Raw genomic sequence first — 18,074 nt, forward strand, 5'->3', positions numbered from 1 at the left:
TTTTTTTAAAGATTTTATTTATTTATTTGAGAGAGAGATAGAGAGTGCATGAGCGAGGAGAAGGTCAGAGAGCGAAGCAGACTCCCCATGGAGTGAGAGCCCGATGCGGGACTCGATTCCGGGACTCCGGGATCATGACCTGAGCCGAAGGCAGTCGTCCAACCAACTGAGCCACCCAGGCGTCCCGAAACTAAAGAATTTAATCCTTATTTCATACCATACCATACACAAAAATCAAATCCAGGTTGACTGTAGGTCTAACTGTGAAATGCAGAACAATAAAACATCTAGAGGGTAGCAGAAGAATATCTTCAGGGGAGGAGAAGATTGCTTAAGCATGACACAGAAAGGACTAATGATAGAGAAAAAAAATGGATAAATAACTATACTGAAACTAAGAACATATGTTCAGGGGCAACTGTGTGACTTAGTGCCTGACTGCAGGTGATTTCAGTTTAAGTCATGGCCCCATCATGGGTTGTGGGATTGAGCCCCCAGTTGAACTCCACACTCAGTGGGGAGTCTGCTTGAGATACTCTCCTTCTGTTCTTCTCCTTCTGTTCACTCATGTTCTCTCTCTCTCAAATAAATAAATAAATAAATAAATAAATAAAACTTTTAAAAAGACATGATTTATAGAAAAAAGAGAAGATTCACAAAGTGGGAGAATATATTTGAATATATATAAGCAGTGAAGGACTTTTAATTTGAATATTTAAAGAATTCTTTTAAGTAGATAAGCAAAAGCATATAAATGAATAGAGAAATGGGCAAGAATAAGAATGGACACTTCACAATAGAGGATATCTATATGGCTAATAAAAACATGAAAAAGTACTCAACCTTATTGCTCTTTAGAGAAATGAAAATTTCCCTTAAATGAAAACAACAACAGTATGCTGCTACCTACACCCAATGGATAAAGTATTTTTTAAAATGACAAGGACAACAATTGGGAGGATGTGAAACACCTAGAACTCTCACATGCCAGATGCGAAACATCTAGAACTCTCACATGCCAGAAGCGAAACATCTAGAACTCTCACATGCCAGCTGCAAAACATCTAGAACTGTCACATGCCAGATGTGAAACATCTAGAACTCTCACAAGCCAGAAGCGAAACATCTAGAACTCTCACATGCCAGATGTGAAACATCTAGAACTCTCACATGCTGGTGGAAATATTAATTGGTACAATCACTTAGGGAACTGATTGGCAGTATTTACTGTGGTTGAACATACATGTACCCAACATTTGAGTAATTTCACAACCCAAATGCCTATTAGCAGTAGAATGGATAAATACACTAGGTCTATTCATGCAACAAATGATTGCAACAGCAATTTTGCAAACAGCAGCACAATGAACAAACTCTTGGGAGAGAGAAAGAGGGAGATGCCCAAGGACTCCCAGCTGTTTGTGTGTCCCCAGACTGGGCCCCAAACACGAGTGAAGAAGTCTTGGAGGTGACACTAGCCTGAGCCACTATCTGAACATGACAGCATGAGAGACCTTGAGTGACAACAGCCCAGCAGGGCCCAGTTGAGCCCCACGTACATCAGCAAAATAAACTATCTTAAGTCACTGTTTCAAGTATGAATGTTATATGCCAATGGATAACAAAATATGTGTTGACGTATTTAGGGAAAAAGTAAAATAAAATGTGTTAAATTGATAAACCCACTTTAAAATGTTTAAGGAAATTTAATTAACTGAGTTTGTTGAAGTCCCCCTAAAAAATTATTGTTTAATGCTAGGCTCCTAAATAGAGCAAGAGATTTTTAAGTTGAACTTCAAAGCTTAAAGGAAAACTAGGTTTTTAATTTCTACTTCCATAAATTAAATCTAATGGTAAAAAACCCCCCAACCAAATGAATAAGCAAATCGTGAAAAGTTCTGGTCTAGCTGGCTTCAGAGACCCTTCCCGATAGTTCAAAGAAACATCAGGGAAAATAAATGGAGTGATTTATTGAGTGCTCCCGAGGTGCCACGCCATGTCTGAGGTGCATTACCTAAGTCATCTCATCTGATGCTCACAACAACCTTGTGAGATGAGTTTTCTAAGTCCCAACTTTACAGGGGAGGCTCAGAGAGCCTGTGGAACTTGCCCAAGATTCTGCAGTTTGTGAAGGATGTAATCAGTGGTTTTGCACTTCTGCGTGCCTCCTCCTGGAAGGAAGGCTGGTGAGGGCAAATTTCTACAAGTTGCTGGGGGCCCTCCTGTCGCTGCAGCACCGATGTCTCCTGAGCCTGCCCGGACCTGGCCCGTGAGCCCTCCAGTGGGTAAGACGGGGTGTGCACTCCAGTGAGCTTCCTGTGAAGATTTGTGTGGCCAGAGAAAAAGACAGTCCATGGATCCTTAAAGTTCAGGAGTGTGGGTTGGAGCCAAGGGGGCCTGTCCCCTGGACATAGCTTGAGAGTAACTGTGGAGAGGAGTTCTAGAAGCTGTGGAAAGAAAAAGAGGAAGGATTTCAGCACTGTCTCTCCAGCTAGCTTGCCTCACTTCCCATTGTTCTGTCCCGTTTTATCTTCTTCTGCTAATTCCCACTGTTTCAGCTGTATCCAAGGCCTGACATGTTAGAGGCAGTTGTAGCCTTGAATCATTTCTTCTAGAGTATGATGATGAACCTGCTTTGAAGTTATTTAGCCCAACCTCTTGTTTTATGGGGGCAGAAACCAAGAGATCAACTCCTGGTGCTTCCTGTGAAGAATCTGTAGAGCTCTACTTCTTATCTGGTGCTACCGAATGGGTTTCCAAAACATCTGTATGGCAGAATGATGGCTTTAATGAGACCGTGTCTTTTATTTTCACAAAGGGAGGGGTAGGTGAATGAGGCTAGTACAACACAAGTGGGAGAACAACGGATTGGGCAGGGGGGACAGGAGGCTGTGAGTCAGGGGGCTGGCAGGGAGCCACTGCCTCTTGCTGAGCCGACACAATACGGGGCCTTGGCAGGGGGGAGGGGTGCTACCTTCAGAGACCCAGAACCCGAGGCCCCGGGGCAGTTTCTGCCATGCCACGGTCAGGGGCACGTTGTCCGCTCCAGGAGTCTTTCCAGTGGTTTCTGTGAGAAAAGTGCTGTTTAACAAAACTGACAGCTACACCAGCACCTTACAGCCGTCATAGAGAGAAGCTACATGTGATGAGTAGAGAATCAACAGAGTGGGTATAGTGTGACAGTATTCTGTCTCCCTCTGAACCAACGAACCTCACAAAGGAGGTGAGGGTCTGGCCAGTTGATTGTGTGCTCCTTCCCTGACCACAATTAGCCTGCTTATCATTTGCTTGCTTTTTAATTTAAATAATAGGGAGAAAGGCAGCAACATATGGCTTCTACTTTCAAATCACAGAGTTTTCAGAATAACTTGAAAACATAATCAAAATTGGCCAAAATTCAAACAGTATTCAATTAATTTGTGCCAGCAGACACAAACTCTCTGACTTCTTTGCTCACTCCAGAGTTGCATTCACTGAGCATCTCCTGTAAGGAAGACACTTAATGGAACATTCTGGAGAGTGTCCACAGGACCCAAGTGTGTCGTGAAGGCCGGGTTAAGGTGAGGTCTGACTGGAAGACCCTGCTTGAGTGCCTTATGGTGCAGTGCTGCTTGGCATTAAAAGAAGCAACATTCAGTTCTGGGCACCATGAGACTAAAAGATGCACTGTCTTCCAAAGAGAGCTCTATTGGAAGCCCAGACTATTTTTAGCCAGTCCTGGTGTGAGGGACAAACCCTGTGTCAATGTGATGAAGCCCTTTCATTCTCAATGAGCCCCAATGCAGCCAGCTTCCTGCCTCTTACGTAAGTGCTGTGCCAGGACGAACAGCACTGAGCTTACAATGCTGGTAAGGGCCCAGCACAGAGGGTGAGTTGTGCCCTGTGTTATAAAGGACACAGTAGTATATTGCTACTTATCACAAGGGACTCTGCTTACTCAGTAAAGGAATAGCCCTAGAAGGGTTCTAATGGCAAATTAAGTCAAACCAAGCACCCCACAACACAATTCCAGAAAAGGATCCCATGATCACAGACTGAATGGAAAGTCATCTGAAATTTGTACAACTTGACCAGGTTTTCAAAATTCTGTAGTTTGGAAATAAATAATGTTTTCCCCCCTTTCTATTACCTAAATAAACAAACATTAAAAAGCCGACTCTCTTTACACTGCCAATACCAATACTTTAGAAAGGTGGTTATATGAGCAGTTTTCTCAGAAAAAGCTGGATTGGCAAAAGGGTATTTCGTGTGGGAGTCTTAAGGGCAGAGGGGCTTGGAGACTGAGTGGTGACCTTCTTTCACTTAGAACATTTGCACTTGTTATCACATTGTAGGGGGTAGGCTCTTCATGCAGCATGGAGGGGACTTCTAATCAAGCAGGACCCAGCATTCAGCAAGGAGGACAGTCCCAAGTCAAAAGAGAAGCTGTAGTGAAATATGGCAGAGGGTTCTTGCTGAAAGACACTTGGAAGCCCTGCGGCCTATGTCCCTTATACTGCTGCCTGTTTCTATTTTCCTCCTAGGAACAACTCATCCATTGCCCTCTTACGTAAATCCACTGAGACCTTGGGGTCCAGCTGGTCCAACACACTCAAATGCAGAAAGGGAGGTGTGGTTTGTAAAAAGTAGCAGGCCCAGACACAGAAGCCAGGCAGGACTGCAGGTGCCTAGTCTGGCTCTTTCTGTTTATCATGCTGCTTTCTAATGTCTGGGAAATGTGTAGCCACCCACAGCTGGGAATGTTCACACCTTCACTCAAATGGTTTTATCTGTAGCAGAGGGAGACGTACTGATCTTGGAAGAGTATGGATTAAAGACAAAGATGGGGGTGCAGGGTAATTTTGGAGAAAGAACAAGGCAGGAAAATGGGGGGGAGGAAAAGAAAGTAATAGAGAAATACATGAATGATAAAATGGGGAAAATGTAAGGGACAGATACTGGGAGGAGAAATTACCTAAGAAGAAGAAGGAAGAGGAGGAGGAAGGGGAGGAGGGGAAGAAAGGACTTTTTTTCTTCTGAGCAGCAAATGGAGGCAACCAAGGACTAAGCAGAAGTCAGAAAGAGGAAAGAAAGAAGAGCAAATAGAAACAGGAAAAGAGAAGAAACCAGGAGAAACACGAGAGCACCAAGAGCTGCGGGGAGTGAAGACTGTGTACAGGTGCGTAGGCGTGCTGGACAAGGAGAGGGAGCCACAGGACAGGACTCACACGCATGGATGGGGGTGGACGAGAAGGGTGGCAAAAATCTGCACAGTGGACAAGTAGGACAGTGATCAGTGCAAATGGAGGAAGGCAATGAGTGATCTCGGGTCCTGCATAGATCCATGGAATCTGTGGGTCTAGGGACATTAGCACTACAGGAGATGACAAATTCATGTCTATGAAACAAGACATTTAACTTTTACCATTTGCCTGCCCAGCCTCTTTCACCATTTACATAACTTGTTCTTACAAACTATACATTCACTCATTCACCTTGTGTACCTTAGAAACCTTCCTCCCCGGGCTAGTTTCTTTAAAAATTTGTCATTGCTTCCCAAAAGATGACGGGTCTCGTAGGCCCCTGCATCACACACACACTTGGAAATGTCTTCCCAACTGGCAAGAGTGGGATTTTCCTCAGGAAAAGCCAGGCCTCCGCCATGGCTAGGTGGAGTCCCAGAGGAAAATGTCACAGCAATGCGAGAGCAACCATTTCCCAGAACTACTCTATATAGGCTTTCTTGTGCATTCTCCTGAGCTATGAGGGAAATCCTGCCCTTCCTGTTAGGCCCTCCCACATTTGTGCCCATCCACCTCACACAGGTTAGGGGAAGGCCAGGCTGCTGTATACCCGTATGATCATAGTAACAGAGCAGCATCCAGTCGTCTGCCTGAATAAGCAAGGTCTCTCCACGGGGCAAGACGAGAGTAAGGTGGGACATTTTCCTCCCAGGGTTATCAGCCTCTATCACAAGCCTCTTTGAAATTTGTGATTTTCAGAGCTAGCTGCCAATCCAAGCAGTGATTGCTTTCAGAGCTGCCTCTACACTAGGAAGAACTGATAGGAATTAGAACCATGTCAGCTTCCCCCACCCCCATTTAAAACACATGCCACGAATAAAATCCCCTTTAGCCCTTGCTCTCTACGGCCTTAACGCTGCACAAACTCACAGTTTTGCAATCATTTGATTGCTTAAAATGTCAACAAGCCCATTTTCCAAAATGCAATCACACTTAATAAAAAATGAGTAAAAAAAAAAAAAAATCCCCTCATGCCTTGCATGCACCTGGAGTGAGCTGCTACTGCAAGGTTGGGTTAGTGCCACTTGCTGGGAGTCCTCTGAGAGGACAGGCTCTGTGAACGAGTTTTTTGTGCCCTTACAAGCCGAGTGGAGGCCAACTGTTGGCAGGAAGGCGTGCCAGCTGCCTTCTGAGTACTTACACAGGATCCTGAGCCGGGTGGCCGTGCCCGTGTTAGTTCTCCCTCACCTCATGTACTCCCCATCACTCCTATAATCCATGAACGATTCTGATCCCGACACCTCCTCAAAATCCTCCAGCACCAGACTGGTGGAGTCCTCACCCAGGATGCCGCTGTCGGGTCGGGACAACCTGGCCCGGGAAGGAGGTGCAGGAGGGCTGGTGGCCGTTGGAAGAGGAGAGCAAGGGGGTGTTTGCTGGGTGGATGTGCGCAAGGCTGGTTCACGAGCTTCCTCGTCATCCTTCTCAGACTCAGGCCCTGTATCCGAAGCTGCGGGACCCAGGACATGGTAGAGGCTGGGGAGACGGATGTCGAAGCGCAGCCCAAACTTGGCAAAGAGCTTGTCATTGAGAGCGTAGAGCTTCTCTGAGATGTCATAGCCCAGCAGGGCTGAGAAGAGTTGGGAAATGTATCTCTCTTTGGTCAAAAGAAGGTGGAGACTTTTCCGGGGCCAGGAAATGTAGCTACATGGGGTCTCGGCAGTCAGAGTGACCTGAGGGGGGTCGGGAGAAGAGAGTGAAGATTTGAATTAGACTATGTGTCCATGCTTAGCACAGAGAAACATAGAGTTACTCAAAAAACAGCTTTACTTTTGTTAAAGAAATTGTGGCAGCGCCCGCCACGGCCTTGCCTGAAGGAGGTCCGGAGAATGACTTTTACTTGTGATGCGGAGGGGGGCTTTGTCAGGAGCCCTGGGTCCAGCCATCCACTCACTCATCCATTCACCAAGGGGCCTTCACCCCCTTGGAGCCTCAGCCTCTAGGCCCAGTCTCCTCAGCTCTCACACTCTGTGGTCCCACGGCTGATACTGTTAACAGCGAAGGGAGATTCTGAGTCTGTTGGGATCTCGTGAGAAAGACGGGGCCTCTTACTGCTCTGAAGATAGACTGACATGGTGATGACAGTTTGTTTTGAGAATAAAGCAGGATAAATATATTGCAAGAGGGATTAAGGATGGGTTGGAAAGCAATTCAGTTAACAGAAGAGCTTCTGATTAGGCAGGCCAGGCCGCGTCACGTGGCAGAATGCCCGCCTGGAATTCAGGCCCAGGAAGCTGCTCTTGACTAGGCCACAACAACTCATCAAAGAGATCTGATGGCTAAGGTCAGAGGAAGGGCATGAAGGAAGAGGAGATCTGAGGAGCAGAAAGTCGAGGGCACCCCACTCTCCATTTATTTAGCCACCTAGGGATTTCTGAGCACTTGCTAGGGGCACACGACGCAAAGCTAAATTACACTTGCAGGCTAGGCAATGTGCCCAATATGAGCAGGTGCTTGATAAATCCTTGTTAAAGCAATGATGGGTGGTAAAGCTAGGGTTAAACTAGAAATGTGCCTGGATAGTAAAGGACCAGGGTATAGAATACACAATTTTTTAAGAAGACTTTATTTGTCAGAGATAGAGAGAGAGAGAACACAATCTGGGGAGCAGTAGGCAGAGGGGGAAGCAGGCTCCCCACTGACCAGGAAACCAGATGTGGGACCTGATCCAACCCTGGGATCATGACCTGAGCCAAAGTCAGATGTTTAACCAACTGAGCCACCTAGGCGGCCCCAAATCACACAATTTTTAATAATAGGATTGGCCACAATAATTTCTTAAAATTTTAAAAAGATTTTACTTATTTATTTGAGAAGAGAGCTCCAGTGGGGGTCAGCAGAGGTAGAGGGAGAAGCAGGCTCCCCACTGAGGAGCAGCTCCATCTTACCAGTTGCTCAGACCAAAAACCTTAGAGTCCTCCTTGATTTTCTTTCTCTCTCACACACTACATCCAACACATTATAGGAAATCCTTTTGGCTCTATTTAGACTTATGCACCAGCCGTGCATGATGTGATTCCTCATCCCATCTTTGACTTCCTCTCTGGCTATTCTCCCCCTGTCCTCTCTCTGTTCCAGGTGTCCTTTCTGTACCTCACACATGCTAGTCCCTTCCACCACAGGGCCTTTGCACTGGCTCTTCTCTCTGTCTAATATGTTATGCCCTCAGTTTCTCAGAGCTCACACTATCACCTCTCTCAGGTCTTTGCTCAAATGTCTCCTGCTCAACAAAGACTTCTATGATCACCCTATTTAAAATTGCAATGAGACCTCCTGTATACCACTCTATTTTTTTTTTAACTAGCCCTCATTATCTTTACATATTACATAATTATTCATTAAGTCTATGGCTTATTTTTTATCTCCCCCACTAGAATGAAAATTGCATGAAGGCAGGGAACTTCCTCTGTACTGTTCACTGATACATCCCAAGCACTTTAGCAGTGCCTTGTGTATAATAATTGTTCAGTAAACATTACTGAAGTGAATGAATGAGTCAGGTAAAGACCACCAATCTTATATGCTGCAAAACAACTGAATGTCACTTTTACAGGTCCTGTATAAAATCCTTCCTCAAAGGTCTTCAGGTCTTCAGGAAGAAGACCCAGCTTATTGCCTGGTTCCCATATATATATGCATTTGTCTTTAATAAAGTTTTGACAGCTTTTTTGTCTAATTCTCATTTCAGAGTCTTGTTAAATGGGTTAAATGAAGTAACATATGGAAAGAGGGTTTGGGTCCAGTAAGGCACGACGTAAATTGGAGAAATAACGATGATTTTTGTGCGATACCCTCTATGCTATGTTCTTGGTGACTAACGAGAGGGTCCCAGTGCTGAATAGCCCATAAATTCTTATTTAATTGGATTGCTGAGAGGTGTGATGGAACATTGATTCATTAGTGGTAAACACAATAAGAATTATGGTTCGGTCACTGTGGATTGCCCTATTAGTTCACAAAGACTGTAACTGCAAAAGGCAAGGACAGCATGAACTATAACTCAGGACAACGCCTGACATTTGCAAAGAGGAAATGGGACTTTACAGAGCCAATAGCGAACGTGTGGATCTCATTGCTCCCAAAGGAGGTGCGCACTAAAAATATAAATGGGAGGAATCTGACAGTAGCTACATTCCAGGCTGAGAGGCCATCTGGGGTTATAGTCTCTCCTTTCAAGCAGTGCTTAGGGGAGGACACCCGGCTTATCCCCCACCTGTTCCTCGGTGTCGGTGTCAGGAACAGAGGCTGGTCTGGCTGGCTCAAGACCTGACTCTGCCTTCCCGGAGGTTCTTAGGGGCCTGAAGGAGTTCTCACAGAAGGCTGCTTGGCTGGCTGGAGAGGGTGGGGGTGTGCATGGTGGAAGGGGAACAGGATCAGTGGAGGCCTATGGCTGGTGGCCCAGCAGTGGGATCGGGATTGCCTCTCAGGGTCTGTCCTCACAGGGCCAGGAGTCAGGCTGGGGCAGAAATAGGCCCAGCCAGGTGGCCCTTCCTTGCAGGTGTCTATTCTGGGGTTAGCTCATATACTAGCTTGAGGGAGTCCCCAACAGAAGTGGTAAAATTCACATGGAACCCAGTAGTAGTGAACTATCTGGACTGGGAAGTCCCTGTAATAGGGTATGTGTGTGTGTGTGTGTGTGTGTGTGTGTGTGTGTATGTGTGTGTGTACTTCACTCTCTTGGTGCCCCGCTCATTTTCAAAAAGAATAGTAATAGCAGAGCAAGGCAACTTCACTTTGCCATTTTCTGAATGAAGACCTTGGGCAAACTGCTTGATGTTTTGGAGCCTCAACGTCCTTATCTGTTAAATGGGAAAATGATAATATCCACCCCAGAGGGTTGTGGTGAGAATCAGTAAGGCAATGTAATATTTACTGCCTGACACATACTAGCCAGTCAATAAGTGAGAGTTTCAAAGTAAGGAACTGAGGTTTGAAGGACTGGCAGAGAAGAGAGCAGGGGCCAAGCAGCCAGGCCCCCACCCTGGAGCATGTCTGTGACTGCCTCATAGAGTTCCCTGAGACACCAACTGCCCTCTGCCAAACCAGTTTGGCAAAGCTTTATTGAACACCTACTGTGTTCAGGGTACTGTCCTTTGGAACCTGGGAACAGAGAGAAGAGGAAGCCCAGATTTCTACCTCAAAGAGTTAGGAAATGAAACCAAATCGTTAGAGCAGAGAGCAATGTGTCCCAGTCAGCATAAGTAGAAGGAATAGAAAGGCACAGAGACAGGAACATGAAGCTGTGGGGATTTGAAGCCCATGAGGTCAATCTGGGCAAGCTTCAGAGGAAGTTAAGATACCATCACCTCATTTACAGGGGGGAATGCATTTCAGATAGAAGGTACAGGAGGGGTCAAGCGTGGTCCTTGCAAAAACAGGGGGATGTATTTAGGGAAGTGCTAGTTGTTCTGTTCCATATGTCTGGTATGAGCAAAAAGTGTGAAGGAGGAAGGGGCTGGAGACGTGGCTAGATGTCACTAAAGGTCTTAGGTTACTCTCTAAGGGGTGTGGGTTTTTATTTTGTGGTCACAGTGGTCTTCATGAATTTTGGGCATAGGAGTGACATGGCCTCTCGAGGATTAGTACCTCCCCACACCCCCACCCGCAGCCCTGGCCCTCCTTCCACAGAAGGAGAGCGCTCCCACCCCTAGCTTCACATTGGCAGTGGTTCAAAGAACAGAGGTGAGTGGGGAAGGATGGAGGGGGGCATATTCCTGGGTCACAGTGGGAGAGGGTGGGGCGGTCCCGGCACTGGCTCCCCATTACCTGGAACACACCCTCCTCAGAGGGCTGCAGAGATTCCCACTCTGGAGAGTCCATGAACTGGTAAGGGAAGATGTAGTGAAGAAACTGCCCATCCTGGCTCACACGAACTCTGGCAAAGGGAGAGAAGAGACCATGTGGAGAAAGGGAAGTGGCCACCTAAACCCTCCTCCGTCCAAATTATGTATTTAAAAATGGAAAATAGGAGGCATCTGGGTGGCTCAGTCATTAAACATCTATCTGCCTTGGGCTCAGGTCCTGATCCCAGGGTCCTGCGGTGGAGCCCCACATTGGGGTCCCTGCTTGGCGAGAAGCCCGCTTTTCCCTCTCCCACTCCCCCTGCTTGTGTTCCCTCTCTCGCTGTGTGTCTCTCTGTTAAATAAATAAATAAATAAATAAATAAACAAATAAAATCTTTAAAAAATAATAAAAAATAAAAATGGAAAATGATTAGGATCCTATATGGGTTTTTCCTCTTTTCCCCAGAAAACTCAGAGTTTCAGCTTCAAGCTCTCCCTAAGGTTGAGTTATACCAGGAAAGGAGGTGTCTCTGTCAAACAAAGGGGGGGCAGACAAAGAGATTTCTGAGGTACACTCTGTCCAAGGGGAAGGAGCTATTGTTCCATTTTTTACTGGAGCTTTACTGGCTAAATACATATGCCTGAGTACCTCCTGGCGTCCTGAGGTCTGGAGAAGCAGAGATGGGTATGAGCTAATCCTTGCCTTTAAGGATTTCACAATTTAGTGGAAATCACATATGTGTCCATAACTGCCTATAAGTCCATGTGTGGTTTTATGAAACAGGAGAATAGAGGAGGGAGAGAGATTTGTTCTCTTCAAGTGGTAGACTTCTCAAAGATGACATCTGAGCTGACTTTTGAAAAACGAACAGGATGCTGGGAAGTCGATGGTGTTGGGGACAGGTGGTGGTGTGGTAGTCTCTTTTCCCCTATCTGCTCTTTCCTTTCCTCCGCAGTGCCAGAGTTTTAGCGGGGCTTGCTCGGCTAGACCGCATTTCCCTACCTCCCTTGCAGCTAGGTATAGCCACGTGATTAAGTTCTGGCCAAATGGGACATTAGCGCTCCAAATCTTGCTCCTAATGAATGCCTGTGCACACGCATGCACACAAATTACCAAAGACCTTCACCAATAAGCTGTCGCCTTTTGTCTGACAACCTAAAGATGGAAGATAGAAGGGGACGTAGTTCTCACGCCAAGCCATGGATGTGGTGTCAGCCCATAGTACCCCATGGCAGAGACACAGGTGTTCCTACAAGACCAGGTAATCTAGAGAGACAGCTAGGCAGAACTTCCCTGAGTCATAAAAAGATACAAGAGAAAATGAAGTGCCAGGCTCTCCTACCTCAGGTTCTCCACATAGTCTGTCCCCTCTGGCTGGATCTCTTCCCAACCTCCACCTTCTCCTCAGGTCTCAGCCTAAACATTCTTTCTTCCAGGAAGTTTTGTTGACCTCCCCCAGAAAAGTAGCTCCATCAGGTACATGCTCTGAGTGCACTTATGTTTCTCCTTGGAAATATCATGCTGTGGTTCACCACTATGTCAAATATTATTGATTTTCTTGATAGACAGTAAGAGCAGTATTTTTCATATTTTAACACTGGACCCTTAGTCCCTAGTGCTTTTAATAAATATTTTTGGAAGGGGAAAAGAAAGAAAGGAAGGTAAGAATGGAGGGAGAAAGAAGAGAAGAAAGGAACAATTGAACAAATTGTGTGAACTCACTCATGTCACCATAAAAGGGGACCAACTTCTCAAGGAAAAGCTTCCTGAATACAGGAAGACAGACAGACATTAGGAGAAAACAAGGCTGTTGCTGAATACGTAAGATCCTCTTACCAGCTCCTCAGGCAAGGGATCTGACCACTTGAGCAAACATCATTTAAAGTATAATATCTAATGTGCCTGAGGGGCTCCCTTAAGCCATTTAAATTGGTGTATCATGCCTTTTATCATCTAAGCCTCTCCTTCCTTCTTGAACCCCTGGATGACAGGTATTTCCTCCCACTTGAATAGCCTAGACAGTTAGCTGCCTGCCCAGGAGGCTGTGCACGAGAGAATTCTGTAGAACAGAAACACACCAACAGTAAGCCTAGCTTAACAAGGTGACAAACTTTGGGGAAGTCACTTGGTTTTTCTGAGTCTTAAAAGGGACTAGTTGCACACATTAAAATAAAACAGAAAGGGCATCTGAGGTTTTAGCAAAGGGCTCCAGATGAGAGCCTACATGTGATATGGGGGAGGTCTGCACCATAAATCCCAACTTCCTGGCACAGAGTTCTCGTTCATAGCTCTGAGGTGTTGGGTACCTCAACTGGAACCAGCCTGAGGTACAATGATTCTCCCTTAAAACTGGAGCCTGGTCACAGACAGGAAACCTCTTCTTCCAGCTCCAGCTTAGCAAAGTTGAGACAGGATGACATTAAAATATAACAAATAAAACTCTTACTCCAAACCCTGAAAAGCAAGGAAAAAAAAAAAAGTCTAATTTCTGACTCTGGTTTTTGATGCCAAGTGTACTAGGAAAAGCAACATTGAGGAGGCAAACCCACCTCTCCCCGTCACAGGGAAGAGGTCTTCTACAAATTCATGGCAAGTTCATCATGTTAAAAATGGATTTAAAATATCGTATAATAATCGTATATCATACAGGTGCTGCAGGCCTTTCTCCCACCTGTCTCAGCTCCTTTGAACGGACAAGGTATAGGTAACAAATAACATCCTGAATCTCCTGAAGAAGAACATTTCTTTTCTTTTCTTTTTTAAGATTTTATTTATTTGACAGAGAGAGAGAGATCACAAGTAGGCAGAGAGGCAGGCAGAAAGAAAGAGGGGGAAGCAGGCTCCCTGCTGAGCAGACAGCCAATGCGGGGCTCGATCCCAGGACCCTGAGACCATGACCTGAGCCAAAGGCAGAGGCTTAACCCACTGAGCCACCAGGCGCCCCAAGAAGAATATTTCTTAAGTAGTCTATATTTTATTTTTAAAAAGAATTTTATTTATTTGTCAGAGAAGCAGGGGGAGCAGCAGGCTCCCCACTGAGCAAGGAGCCTGATGCGGACTCAATTCCTAGACCCTGGGCTCATGACCTGGGACTTTTTTTTTTTTAATTTTATATTTTCAGTGTTCCAAGATTTACTGTTTATACACCACACTCAGTGCTCCATGCAATATGTGCCCTCCTTAATACCCCCACCAGGCTCATCCATTCCCCCACCCCCTCCTTTCCAAAACCCTCAGTTTGTTCCTCAGAGTCCACAGTCTCTCTGGGTTCCTCATGACCTGAGCCTTAACCGACTGAGCCACCCGGGCATCCCAGATTGTTTTTATTTTAAGCATGGAACTGTAGGCGGCAAACATTTTGGCAATAGTCATAATGTACTTCTATTTACATATGTATTTGTTTACAGATAATTCCATTAGTTTACACTTCACTTTATTCATAAATGAAATGTCTCCTCACAAAAATCTCATAGATCATTCAACCCAAGACTCTGAGTCCAAACAAAATCACATGTATACCTAAAACTGTTGATTCTACACAGTAGGACAGCAATGCACATTATTGCTACCAGTAGTTGTTGTAGTACCATCATCATCATTCTAAAACTCTTTTTTTCCCCCCGTATGTGGTTGGCAGTCTTATCTGGTTTCTTCCCCGGCCACCCTGGGAATTAAAGCCTTCTGATAAGATTACTACCTTATTTTTTCTATCTCCTTCTCCTTGTCTCCAAAAAGCAGGGAAGGAAACCACAAACAAAGCTTTTGAAATACTTTGCTTGCTTTCCACCGAGGTAGCCCAAGTGAACCAGGTTACATCATTTACTGTTTGATGCTTAGCCCCACACAGAAGTCCCACTAGGGCGATATTTCAAAGATTCCACAACCACCTCCCAAATGGACAGCATGGAACCTGTGGTATTTGTTCAGAAGATGTCAGCCAAGGGCCAACACTCATGTGTAGGCTGACTGAGCATACACTAATGGTGACTAAGACCATTTCCGCTCATTTCTGTTGTCACCCAGCCTGAAGGAATCAGCCAGGTATCTCCACCAGATCCAGATCCTCAATGAGACACGTGTGGGCATCACTTCTCCTTCACTGTGTGGTCTTTTTGGTACTTGATCACTGGTCTGTAAGACTCTCAACAGAACACTTGGGAATGGAAAAGAGGACAGGGAATATTCCCTCTCCCCATGTGCTTGTACACCAAATGGCTTCCCCACAGACTCTTATAGGATAGCCTCAACATAACTGGGGCCGTTTCCTCGATGCCCTCACTGTTCCCTGCACATAGTTGGCACTTAGGAAATACTGAATACATCTGGAAGGAACAAATCAACCTTATTAAAAGGTCCACTTTTTCAAAGCTCACAGACATTGTGGCAGCTTACGCATGACCCACCGGTGTGTGTAATACGCGTGTGCGCGCGCGCGCATGTGCGCGGCCATTTTAGACCCAGGCTCAAGAGGTGCTCAGCCCACACCTCCCAGCACCAAGGGCATACACAGTCCTTCCTGCCAACTGAGAAGCTATCTCATGATCTTGTTTCCTCTTGGAAAATGCTAAGAAAGAGGAACCAAACCCACGCTTGGGGAAGAAAAAAACCTGTTTTTGTTTGTTTGACTTGCCACATCCTTCCGTCAATGGAAGGGCCTCAGAATGGAAAGGGACACACTAGGAAACGAGAAGCATGGGCCGAGGGAGGAAACGCCCAGCTCTGACGTAGGAGCTTACCGGCCGGAGAGGAGCAGGGACAGGCGGTTGATGGGGGTCTCGCCCTCCACAGCGTAAGTCTGCTCAGTGGCCAGCGTCAAGACCTGCTCCTCACAGCAGTGAACAATCTCCTTGTACACCTGCAGAGGCACCTGCAGGGGTAGATACAGCGTCTTGTAGAGGACGTCGAACTCCTCGGGGAGGGCGCGCCTGCGCAGCCGGTGTATCAGGTATGCCAGCTGGAGCAGGCAGGCTGTGGCCAGCAGGAAGCTCCAGAGGATGAGGTCCAGGCCACAAGCATCCAACCAACCCCACATCACGCAGCACACGTAGCCCGTGCCCAGGAAGCCGAAGAGGTAGAAGCATCCATACACCCCGCTGCCCCCCATGAAGCCCAGGAGCAAGAAGCAGTTGGCCAGATGGTAGACGGCCCCTTCCAGGTCCCGCTTCCAGCCAGCGCACGCGGGGCCCTGCCAGATTAGCTGGCTCATGGTGCTGCTGTTAGCACTCATCTTCAGGGCGCCCCAAAGCCTTGCAGGGCTCGGAGACTGTCCCCACAGAGGAAATTCAGAAAGTGGATTAATCGGTCCTCCCAGGAGTCTTCTCACGTCCGGCTTCTTGCCACCAAGCCCACCTTTCCTGAGAGGAATGCTTCCAGGAGCTTTGGGAATAAACGGCAGAGCATAGTACACTTCATGGAGGATTTTTAAATTTGTTTTCCCCTCTCTCTTTCCTTCAGCAAGGCTCTGGCCCTGTCCGCAGAGCTCTGGCGAGCTGACTCGGCTCCAGGTTTCTTAGGACAGTCTTCACATTTGGCTCTCAGCAGAAAAGCTAACATGTCCCGAGGCAAAGCTAGGACTCAGGAGCTGAAAACTTTAGCTGTGAGGGATAAAGTGGCCACATCCTGCTCTGTTGTCCCCAACCAGAATGAGGAGAGCCCAGCACGGGAGGCACACTTGTGTTCCATTTGGAATGCGTCTCTCTTGGCACCGGAAGAAAGGGTGACCCCAGATGGATACCATGTTTGGAATTGGAATCCAAGAGGTACTGGCAGTGAGAAAAAACAGGCCAGGCACACAAGCAGGCTGGCAGAGCACTTAACTTATCTCCCCAGAGGACAAGACCTCGGAGGCAGGGAGTCAGGCAGGGGAGAACAAAGGAAAAGTGAGCCCAGAATTTACCAAACGCCTCAGGCAGGATACTGTTCAGGGTGCCTGTGGGGAGGGCTAGGGGCTCTCCTGAGGTAGGCTGACACATCAAAGCAGGAAAGTAGGGGACTATTATAAGAAAAAATCCTAACAGAGAGAACTGGAAAAACCCTCGGAGGCCTTTATTAGGTCACATTATAAACATCACTAGGCATTTATTTGACAGCCATTAAACAAAAATGACTATGCAAAGCAGATCTTTGAATTCTAAGCTGACTTGCCCCTGCATGTCTGGATCTAGTAATAGTTTATACAATGGTAATACATTCCTCAGATCATCACCTTACCCATTATTTGCAAATTATAATAACTGACACCTATTAAATACCTACCAAGTGCCAGACCTCTAGATACTTTACACATGTAATATTTAGTCACCACACAACCCTTCCAAATAAGTATTGTCCTCCTAGATCTGAAAGAAACTGAGGCTCATAGAGATAACAAGTTCCCATAGACAGTAAGTGGTCCAGCCAGGATTTGATCCCAAGTCAGACCCACCACTGTGTGCCAAGTAGTTTGCACAAGTGGAAATAGACTAGATCTATGACTCCCAACCCCACACACGCACCACCCCCCCGGATATCTGATGATGTCCAAGGAACTTCTGGATGAACCTGGGGTCTATTTTGGGTCATCAGAAAATAAATCTGGAATGTGCAAACATTAAGACATGTCCCTCTGGCTTCCAAATGACTCCTTGATTTTTTTTTTCCCATGCTGCTAAATATTTATTATCAGTATTCCTATTAGGGGAGGGGTGTGTGTGGAGTTACTCAGTAACAATCTAGAACTATTTAAGTAGTCAGTCCATAGGGACTTTTATTATTCTGCTGATAACCTAACTAAAAATAGTCAGAAATTAGAAATGGGCAAATATGCCAAGTAGTAGAAGTTTGAACTCAACAAATATTTACTGGGTGCTTACTATGAGCCAAGCACCTAGAGAATCAGATTCCTAAGAGCTTTCACTCTAACAAGGGAAAGATACCTCAAAAAACAATGGCAATTCAGTGTGTAAAGCACAATGACTGAGTTAAGTTTAAGGAGAGGTGTCCACCTAGAAGGAAGGGTAGTGTACAGGA

General features: G+C 46.1%; 1 protein-coding gene across 2 annotated transcripts; it reads right to left on the bottom strand.

Annotated features, from left to right (window-relative positions):
* Window positions 1–1,955: 1,955 nt before the first annotated feature.
* POPDC2 (popeye domain cAMP effector 2) lies at window positions 1,956–16,682 on the bottom strand. Of its 2 annotated transcripts, none has more exons than XM_082711446.1 (4): window positions 15,803–16,682; window positions 11,049–11,157; window positions 6,565–6,955; window positions 1,956–2,447 (listed from the first exon to the last, which is right to left on the bottom strand). In XM_082711446.1, the coding sequence occupies exons 1-4, from the start codon at window positions 16,291–16,293 to the stop codon at window positions 2,362–2,364; spliced, it is 1,077 nt and encodes a 358-aa protein (XP_082567572.1). In that variant the 5' UTR covers window positions 16,294–16,682; the 3' UTR covers window positions 1,956–2,361. The 2 variants fall into 2 exon arrangements, with proteins under 2 accessions (XP_082567572.1, XP_082567571.1); XM_082711445.1 differs by having other exon boundaries at window positions 6,424–6,955.
* Between the last annotated feature and the right edge of the window lie 1,392 nt (window positions 16,683–18,074).

This window comes from Mustela nivalis (genome assembly GCF_964662115.1).
Source record: "Mustela nivalis genome assembly, chromosome: 1".
In the NCBI taxonomy this organism is placed as follows: Eukaryota; Metazoa; Chordata; class Mammalia; order Carnivora; family Mustelidae; genus Mustela; species Mustela nivalis.

What these genes read in the sequence shown, in the direction of transcription:
- POPDC2 (XM_082711445.1), bottom strand. Translation starts at nt 16,293, where the DNA reads ATGAGTGCTAACAGCAGCACCATGAGCCAGCTAATCTGGCAGGGCCCC. An exon ending in TCCCTGCTCCTCTCCGGCCG is followed by an intron (nt 11,158 to 15,802) that starts GTAAGCTCCTAC and finishes TCCCTTTGCCAG; the next exon opens with AGTTCGTGTGAGCCAGGATG. An exon ending in CTGAGGAGGGTGTGTTCCAG is followed by an intron (nt 6,956 to 11,048) that starts GTAATGGGGAGC and finishes GACCCCCCTCAG; the next exon opens with GTCACTCTGACTGCCGAGAC.